General features: G+C 31.1%; 1 protein-coding gene across 7 annotated transcripts; it reads right to left on the reverse strand.

The window, feature by feature from the left end:
• Positions 1-1,201: 1,201 nt before the first annotated feature.
• Positions 1,202-5,136, reverse strand: LOC120268243 (receptor-like cytosolic serine/threonine-protein kinase RBK1). Of its 7 annotated transcripts, none has more exons than XM_039275685.1 (10): positions 4,979-5,136; positions 4,400-4,477; positions 4,190-4,297; positions 3,674-4,120; positions 2,798-3,052; positions 2,341-2,495; positions 2,185-2,264; positions 1,960-2,104; positions 1,727-1,876; positions 1,202-1,639 (listed from the first exon to the last, which is right to left on the reverse strand). In XM_039275685.1, exons 1-10 carry the CDS (start codon positions 4,992-4,994, stop codon positions 1,469-1,471), a joined length of 1,605 nt encoding a protein of 534 aa, XP_039131619.1. In that variant the 5' UTR covers positions 4,995-5,136; the 3' UTR covers positions 1,202-1,468. The 7 variants fall into 7 exon arrangements, with proteins under 7 accessions (XP_039131619.1, XP_039131615.1, XP_039131617.1 ...); XM_039275681.1 differs by having other exon boundaries at positions 4,190-4,333; XM_039275683.1 differs by having other exon boundaries at positions 4,400-4,480.
• Positions 5,137-9,390: the final 4,254 nt, after the last annotated feature.

Consider the following 9,390-nt stretch of genomic DNA (forward strand, 5'->3'; position numbering starts at 1 on the left):
AAACCCCGCTGGCAGCCACATCATCAATTTCGCAGAAAGTAGCCCCGAAACAGCCTATTGTGGGCTCCCACGTGACCGGATTAAACATAAAAGGCCACAGGGTTACAAAAAAAACTTTTGTGGCCATAACGTTATACTTATGAAACTTATGTGGCCACCAGTGAAATGAACCCCCAAATGAAGAGGATCTAAAACCCAATTCAACTTCAAAGATCAACCAACACTACAAAGATTGAAACAAAACATGTATGGATGTATATGTGTGTAAAAATACCTATGTATATTTATATAAATATACATGTGTACAAGTATATGTATGTGTGCATTATGCATATGTGTATGTGTCTATGTATATATTTCTGTATATATATGTATATATGTATGCCTGTGTGTATGTGTATACATATATAATTTTGTATTTGTATATATGTATATGTATATGTACATGTATGTGTATTTCATGTGTATGTATATTTGATGTGTATGTGTATACATATATTTTTTTGATGTGGTATCAAAACAAACATTACCGTAATTGTGAATCAACTTTTGTCTTTCAGTATAGGGGTAATTTGGTAATATTACTATATAACCTTACCTCCAATTAACTTCAAACCAAACACAATAAGGTTTCAAAACCTCTATTTATCTTACCTTGCCCCAAGTAAAGAAGGGTTTAAAAACTTCCTTTACCTCCCATTACATAACTTTACCTTACTTTACAAAACCTCTCAAAACCTTCATCCAAGCAGACCCTTAAAAAAATAAAGATCAACTAGCACTATAATTTAGTGACTATTTGTGTGATTTACCCTATTTTATATGTACAACATGATAATATAATTTTTAAATAACTCTTATTTTTTTATTTTTAATCAATTTACTTTATTACACTGAAAAACTATAATAAAAATACATACATCATGCATAATGATGCATATACTATATATTAACCAATTGAATTTTTATATTTCCTAATCAAGGGGTTATTTCAAATATAATTGAAATAAACTTTCAAATAACTAAATTAAAGTACTTAAAAATCAAAATTAACAAACCAAAATTTTCGGAAAAAAAAAAAGTTTTTTATTAAAATATTTTAAATAATATATATATAATCATAAATTAAATAAATATAACTTTTAATAAATTATATTTAAATATTAATTAGTCTAATAAACAACCAAGAATTAGAAAAGTCTTTCAATTAACAAAAGCTTTCCATAAAACATTGTCCCTTCAATTGATTATCAATTCAATTGATTACCAAATGAAGAGGATCTAAAAACCCAATTCAAGTTCAAAGATCAACCAACACTACAAAGATTGAAACAAAACCATCTGGAATCTTTAAAAAAAAAAAAAGAGTCCTAGAAATGCAAAACCAAGCTTCTAACAACAAAAAGGAAGATGATGTTAAAATGATCCCTCCTCCAATATTTACAATGTCCATAAGCAGCAACTCTTCTCACTGCTCCAGAGCAAGTTGTTTGTGCCGATTGAGATCTTTGAGATACCGTGAACATGTATAATCGTCCAAGTCCGATGCATCAAATATCGGCAATCTCCGAGCAAATGGCTTTGCTGCTTCATCCATGAGGTCTAGAGACACGTCTATGCCGATCAATAAACGAACTACCTGCATTGGCATGTAATCGTGTTTGTCGTTCATTTCTAAAATAGGGAAAGAATAATGTATAAGCATATGTCGAGAAAAGAAATTTACCATGCTCATATTAGGACGGGCAGTTGGTTGATGGTGAATGCACATAGAAGCCACTGACACTGCTCGTTTCATTTCACTAGAATCGTATGCATCGCCGATAGCAGGGTCAATGAGTTCTTGCATTTTGTCGTCGGTGAGCAAGGGTTTAACCTATTGCAGAGATTGTATCAAGGTTAATTCCATATATTTAGCAAATAGTATCATAAATTTTATGCTCGAGGAATTGTCCTTACCCACATTACAAGGCTCTGTCGATTCTGTTGGCTAGAATCCACGGCTCGCCTTCCAGTTATTAGCTCAAGTAGCAACACCCCAAAGGCAAAGACATCGGTTTTCTCATTGACTATGCCGTGCATGAAATACTCTGGTGCCATATATCTACAATTGGCATTCATACAATGAAAAGTTTTTAAAGTTATAAGCGGATTTGAAAGATAATGCATATATAGATCACACACCCGAATGTGCCTTCGATCGGGTATACAACATGATGAGGCAATTTGTCAGGAAGCCATTTAGCGAGCCCGAAATCAGAGATCTACAGAAAGAAAGAGAGAAGGAACATTATGTGAAATAAATACAGAATCAAGAGAAGCATTTACTGACATGTGTACCTGTGGTTGGTATTCTTCAGTGAGTAAAATGTTAGAAGCCTTTATATCTCTGTGAATTATGCGCCGGTGACAACCTTCATGAAGATAAAGCAAACCTTTCGCTACCCCGAGAGCTATGTTAAATCTGACTCCCCACTCAAGTTTCTCCTTCGAACCTATAAAAATTGAAATCAACTACAGAAACAGCACAACCATAACTTATACAACATAACTTTGATTCTGTTCATCAAACAAGAACTTGAAGATTAAAAATTTAAAATGCTGCCTAGTACGCTATCAAAATGGCCTAACATTTACAGTACATTTAATTTGCACAGCAAGGACAGTTAATAGTACTGTTTTGCCAAATTCAACTGACATTTTCCATAACAAATCTTACCTGCTGCAGAAATAATTATGCCATCTTTTTTTACCATAAATTATAATTCATGTGCTAATAAACTAGTTGGAGATATACCATGAAGAACAGTGGCCAGGCTGCCGTGTGGAGAGAACTGAAGAACAAGGTGCAAGCCTTCATCCACACTAAATCCGAGCAGTTGTGCTGCATTTGGGTGATCAACGTGAGCAATAATACCAAGTTCCGTCAAAAAATCTCCAGTTCTCTCCTCCTCAGATTTTCCTTTCGTCAACTTTTTCACAGCTACAAGTTGCCCATCACTGAGACAACCCTTGTACACTTCCGCATGTCCTCCCTTCCCGATCAGCATATCTGTGTTGGTTGATCAAAGTTTATTTATCAATCCATAATTCCGCAATAGAACCGTTTAATTGGGAATACAAATGAAGACATTCAAAATATGGAAATTAAACATAAACACAGAAAAGAAAATTTATTATTCATTTGTTTTGATGGAAAGAAAAGGGTCGAAGTAGCATTATTTTGTCGTGTATGACTTGTCTCAACGTGATCGAAATTATCTTTTAATTTGATGCATTCAATAGCAAGAGTCACTAAAAGATATTTGGATACTTCCCAAGCTTACCTGAAAAATGTTAGATGGCATCAGGTTTATAGCAATTAAACTGAAGTATATACATATAAAACACATGCGACAAAAGTATCGCATCTTAATGTGAGCATTTAAAGCACAAAACTAAACTTATGATTGAAATTGAAGAATTAAGAAAGTTCGAAATTCAATGTTCAACAATGATGTCATAGAAAGCCAATGCAGAACTGAGGAACAGTTCAAACATAATAAATGCAAAATCATAATAATACTATTCATAAATAATAGTACAACGGGCCAATTCTAACAACATTAATAGCAACAAGTTTGAATTGAAATATGTTCCAATACGAAAACCACACATTGTGAAAAGCTATTACCTGGATTGAAATTATTAGTAGCAAGAACAAGTTCTTGATAATCAAAATTCCTCCATGAAGGTCTCCCTCTTTTGGCATGTTGTTGTGGTCCTTCCAAATCCATGTGATCCTCAGAGCAGTTAATTTTGACCAACTCTTGTTTCAAGTCTGATTTCTCTTCTGTGAAAGGGAAAGTTGCTAGCCTTCTCATAGCTCTCTTCCTCCTCAACAAGAACCCTGTAATCAAGCTCTTCCATTGCAACCCCTGGGCCACCAATACTGGTTCATTTGAAGCTGGAGGACGTTGTTTATCGGTTGGTTCTGTCTCAGCTCTGCAACTGTCGCTTCTACTACTGCTGTTGTCTGAGTCCGTATTTGGGACCGGAACCTCAAGAACTCCTCTTGGAGATGTCTGATTAGAGCTAACAATTTCATCAAGAGCTTTTGCCTTTGAAGCATTGTTAACAACTAGATTAACACAAAGGATTGTTAGAATAAGAAACAAATTTCAAACTTCATATAGTTCAATCAAGTTACCTTCTTTCTCCTCTTCATCCTCCTCTTCTTCTTCCTCTTCTTCTTCTTCTTCTTCTTCTTCTTCTTCTTCTTCTTCTTCAGAGATTTGTTGAGCTATTGCTTCTGCTTCTTTAAAAACATTGGAATGTTCGATTAACAACAAGTCTGTGATTGTTTTCTATGTTAGAATAAGAAACAAATTTCAAACTTTATATAGTTCAATCAAGCTACCTTCTTTCCCCTCTTCCTCTTCCTCTTCGTCTTCCTTCTCCTTTTCTTCTTCTTCAGAGATTTGTTGTGCTATTGCTTCTGCTTCTTGAAAACAAAGGAATGTTCAATTAACAACAAGTCTGTGATTGTTTTCTATTTATCATCCTAAACCCCCAAAAAAATTCATAATGTGTTGAAAACACTAATTTTAAAATCTAAAATCAAAGAAAAACACAAAAACAAAAAGAAGAAGAAAGAAAACTCAAAGAACAGAGACATTATGCAAAATCAAGAAGAACAAGAAAAAAGGGAAAAGCTTTTGACAAGGATGATGTTCAATTACCTTGCACAGAAACCATTTTTCCAGGACTTGAAACCAAACAAGGCAAAGGAAAGGGAAAGAGAAGAACAAGAAAGTGCTTTCCCCCAAACTTCAAACAATCATCTAAGCCATAAATAAAAGAGTAACACTCTCACATTTATAACTCATCAACAAAGCCATAATGTTACCATCAATCTCCAAATTACTTCTCATACATAAAAATAACAAAAACAAGTTAAAAAAAACAGCAGAAGACAGTTGACACATGTGATGCTTACCTTGTGAAGAAGCCATTGTTGAGTTGATGAAATCAAAACAAAACAAATGAAGAGAAACAAGCAAGAAGAGAATAAGGAAGAGGAAGACACTGTGCTTCTGTTCCAAACTTCAAAAACACATTCCTTGGGCGGTGAGTAGTCCAACAAGACAAAAAGGCAAGGGAAAGCACATACAAACATGCACCATTTTTATACACACTTTTTAGTGAGTCATTGACACAGTTTTGTAATGTTATAAAGATAACAAGGGTCAAAGCTTAGGACAAATATCACTGCATCATAGATAGAGGTTTGGGTAGGACTCTCTTTCTTTCTCTCTTTCTCTCTCTTCCTCTTCTTTGATATCATATCTTTGTTTTTAATGATACGGTCTCATTGATATGCTACTTGATTTTCAAAAGATACTTCAACTTTTTGATTAATTAAAAATTTTTTTCTTTTTGCTACTTTAGTTTTTATTAGTAGATATTGAAAGGAAATACATGTAATTTTTTTTCACCTTTGGAAAGGAGCAAGTGATATCTGTCCAACATTGTTTTTGAGATTTTTCACCCGTAGGTGTTTGTTACAAATCAAGCACTGAAAAATTCAAAAATCTCCATCTAATATTACATCTATATAATTAAAATAATATAAATTGATTTATAGGAAAATTATTAAAAATTCGCTATATATTTTCATTTTGATGATATTGTTCTTGCTAACTTATTTATTTATTTTTATCTTTTTTTTTTAATTTTTTATGTAGCCTTATGCTACTGATATTTTAATAAAATACAACATGTAAGCCATTATGACCAGTAAAAATAGGAGTAGAGTGAGATTGGGTGTAAATGCACTGATGCAAACACCCAGCGAGCCAGTGTAAAAAAGATGAATAAATGCTAAAACACTAAGAGGGTAAACTAAGAATAATTTTGTAATTTTAATTTTATTTTAAATTTTAAATAAGAATTTTAGAAACCAAATATATTTTGGGGATTTCATAACTTTGAAATTTTCTTTTTTGGGAAATTAAAAAAAACAAAAGTTGTTACTTTCTTTATAATCTACTTATTAGTATTATTCATGTTAGCATACCCCTGAAACTTATTCATTGCCGTGCTTTAATATATTCCTCAAAATCCTTAAAATGCCGTTATAATTTATCACATTTTTTTTTTGTTATGAGATTTTTATGTATTGGAATATCAATATATATATAGGAGGGGATATGTTTGAATGTTTCCTTCCAATAAAATTGTGAATTAATTTAGTACAATAATTTTGAATTACATGATAAGCGTTTGATGAAATATAAAATAAGGATATATAAAAAAAAATAACCATCCAAATGCAAAGGCAGAATAAATTAGATTAGTAAGTTACACCAGAAAATAACAGTTAACTTGCCTCAATTATATATAATAAGTTTTTTTTTTCAAAATTTATGAATTTTCACATGCATAAGGAATGTAAAATTTTTTATTATAATAATAATAACAGAAAAGGATATTCCGGGTTGAAATCCTTGATTGAAGATATAACAGGGTAGAAAATTTGACTGCATGAGAGACAAGAACAGAAAAGTCCAAACTTGGATTGATGTGGAGGGAGATGTCTTGCCGCCATTTCATGATAATATTTTGACTAAACTTCCCAAACTTGGCAGCCAATTAGTTCCTTATTCATATCAAGTTCATATCATGTCATTATCTTAGTTTCTTGTTAATTAGTCTCAGGAATCATTTTGGATTAGTGCCCCTTATTAATGTTTTGACAGAAAAAGTTTTGATGTACATGTAAAATGCCAATATTTGGTTTATAAATTCACAAATTTTTTTATTACCCCTTTAACAGAAGTGGTAGTTTATTACTCTCCCAAGTTAAAAGTTACGGTTCCACTCTCTCGCAAGGAAATGGATGAGAGTTTGAGTATTTGTTATTTAACCACATTTATCTAAAAAATATATAGTTAAACTAAACATTTTGTTTTTTAACAAACAGGCGACAAAACGCCCATTAAGAGATAGCAATAATATCCATACCGACCCGTCAGATCCCGACCCGAGTTTGGCGAGGTAAACCGATTTGATCGGGTTTGGTCGGGTTTGGGTAAACCCGACTTTGTATGAACGGGTGCGGGTGAGGGTATGGGAATTCTACTCACGAACCCGTCTCGAATCTCAAAATTAAAATTACTATAATATTTATATAATATATATATATATACACACATATATATCTAACATGTTCTACAACTTAACTGATTTAGGGTTTTTATTTTTTTCTCTTTGTTTGATCTTGTAATTTTATAATTATTTTATTTTATTTTATAAAAAATTATAATTACTTTTAAGTTATTTTTTTATAAAAATAATATATTATTTATTAATTTTGTTAATATTAGGTAGGCGCGGGTATACCCATGGGTACCCAATTACCGTCGAGTCCCGAGGTGTGGGTTGGGGTTTTTAAAACACTGCGGGTTCGGGTTGGGTTGGGTTCGGGTTCGAGTATACTAATGGAGGTGTCGAGTGCAGTGCACGGGTATGGTAATACACGCACCCGACCCGACCCGTTGCCATCCCTATTTATTATCCACTCTCTCTCTTCACACTCTTCTTTCTATCTCTCTCTTCAAAAATTATAATATATATCTGCGATAGCAAAATGATTACATTGGTATATGGGTCGCACGATAAATTTCTTCAGCGGTGGTGAGGTTCGATTCTCGGTCGAGGCGATTCACGGGAGATGTAAGCGGTGGTTGTGTCGGGTGGTTAGTTCGTAGCTATGTGTGAGCCGGGCCCTCACTTCATCCTCTTGTCAAAAAAAATATTATAATATATATATATATATATATATAATTTAACACAACTTTTTTAAAAAAATCATCACATCCCGGTTCTGAAATATTTTTATGTTTTAAAATTAAAAGGAAATCATGACTCAACAAAATATGATGTTAATATATATATATATTAGAAAGATGTTAATATCTTAAGCAAAGAGTTTTGTAAATAAATTTTTTTATTATTTTCAAAAATCGGGTAAAATAAGGTTATCATAACTTGATTATACATTGAGTTATTTAAGATTTACTTTTACTTCCTTTCATTGTTGAGTGATATATCCTTTGATCATTTCGGGTTGATTTTATAAAAATTGGTTTTGGAAAAACCAAATTAACTGAAACAAAATTTCTAAATTTAGAACAAATCATCAAGTGTTTTTTTAAAACATAATTAAGACTTTCTTAGGGTTTGGTTCATAGATTGCAAGATACTTTTACACAACCAGTAAATTTAATTTTAAAAATATAATTCATGAGAACGTTAGAACACCATGTTTGGTTTTGTAAATAATTTAGTTCAAAAGTTGTTATATATTTTATTTTAACTTGTTTTATTTATACAAAATTTGAATTTGAATATAATAGTATTGCAAACTTAAATGCTAAACTAGTTAGCTTTTATGTTAATAATAATTTTGACACTTAAAATATTAAACAATACTATTAAAAAGAGGTGACAGATTTAAAAGAAATTCTTTAATTTTTCTTATAGAATCACGAAATGTATGCATAAAATCAAAATATGTCTTATTCAAATTTTTAACTTTTAGGTTGTGTTTGATTGCCTTTTTTCTCTAGAAAAAATTTTCTACGAGCCATTTTTCAGCTAAATAGGTTGTTTGTTTGCCAAAATTTTTCGTAGAAAATTTTTCCACAAACTCTGTCATGTGACCCTATTTTCCCTCAAACCAGTTAAAATTTTTTCCTGCTTCCACCCTGAAAAAAGTTTTTCAGGGAAAACGTAAAGGGCTATGTGAAAAAATAATGTGCGATTGAAATAGTTAAAATAATTTTTTTAAAAATAATTTAAAAGAAAAGTTTTTTCTTTTCTTTCAAATTTTTTAAAAAATAGATAAATTATATAATTTGATAATATTTTAAATAAATTTATCCAGATTAGTGAACAGATACCTTGACATTTTGATAGTAAGATTCAATTCTACGTAGCGCTGTTATAATTTTAAAATAACTTTTTTTAAAAAAATTTAAAAGAAAAGTTTTTCATTTTCATTTAAATTTTTTTTAAAAAAAGATAAATTATATAACTTGATAATATTTTAAATAAATTTATCTAGATCGATGAGAACGGATCCATGGCATTTTGATGGTAAGATTCAATTCACGTGAGCGCTTTTTATAATTTTTAATAATTTTTAAAAAAATTCCATGGAAAAATGTGACTTTTTCCGATTGATCTGATTAAGCAACAAATGAGGGTTTTTAGTGAAAAATGTTTCGTTTTCAGTGAAAAAAATAAGATCAATCAAACAACAAAAAATTTGAATTTTTCTATCTAGGTTTGAAAATAATCGCCAATCAAGACTATTATTTTTATTTTTTTCATGTAAAATTTTTG

This window comes from Dioscorea cayenensis, chromosome 9, assembly GCF_009730915.1.
Source record: "Dioscorea cayenensis subsp. rotundata cultivar TDr96_F1 chromosome 9, TDr96_F1_v2_PseudoChromosome.rev07_lg8_w22 25.fasta, whole genome shotgun sequence".
Lineage (NCBI taxonomy): Eukaryota > Viridiplantae > Streptophyta > Magnoliopsida > Dioscoreales > Dioscoreaceae > Dioscorea > Dioscorea cayenensis.

Bases quoted from the DNA above. Each gene is read 5' to 3' on its own strand.
- LOC120268243 (XM_039275679.1), bottom strand. The intron at 3,053-3,673 runs GTAATAGCTTTT...CAACCAACACAG, and splicing joins TACTAATAATTTCAATCCAG to ATATGCTGATCGGGAAGGGA. The intron at 1,640-1,726 runs GTAAATTTCTTT...ATGCCAATGCAG, and splicing joins CCCGTCCTAATATGAGCATG to GTAGTTCGTTTATTGATCGG.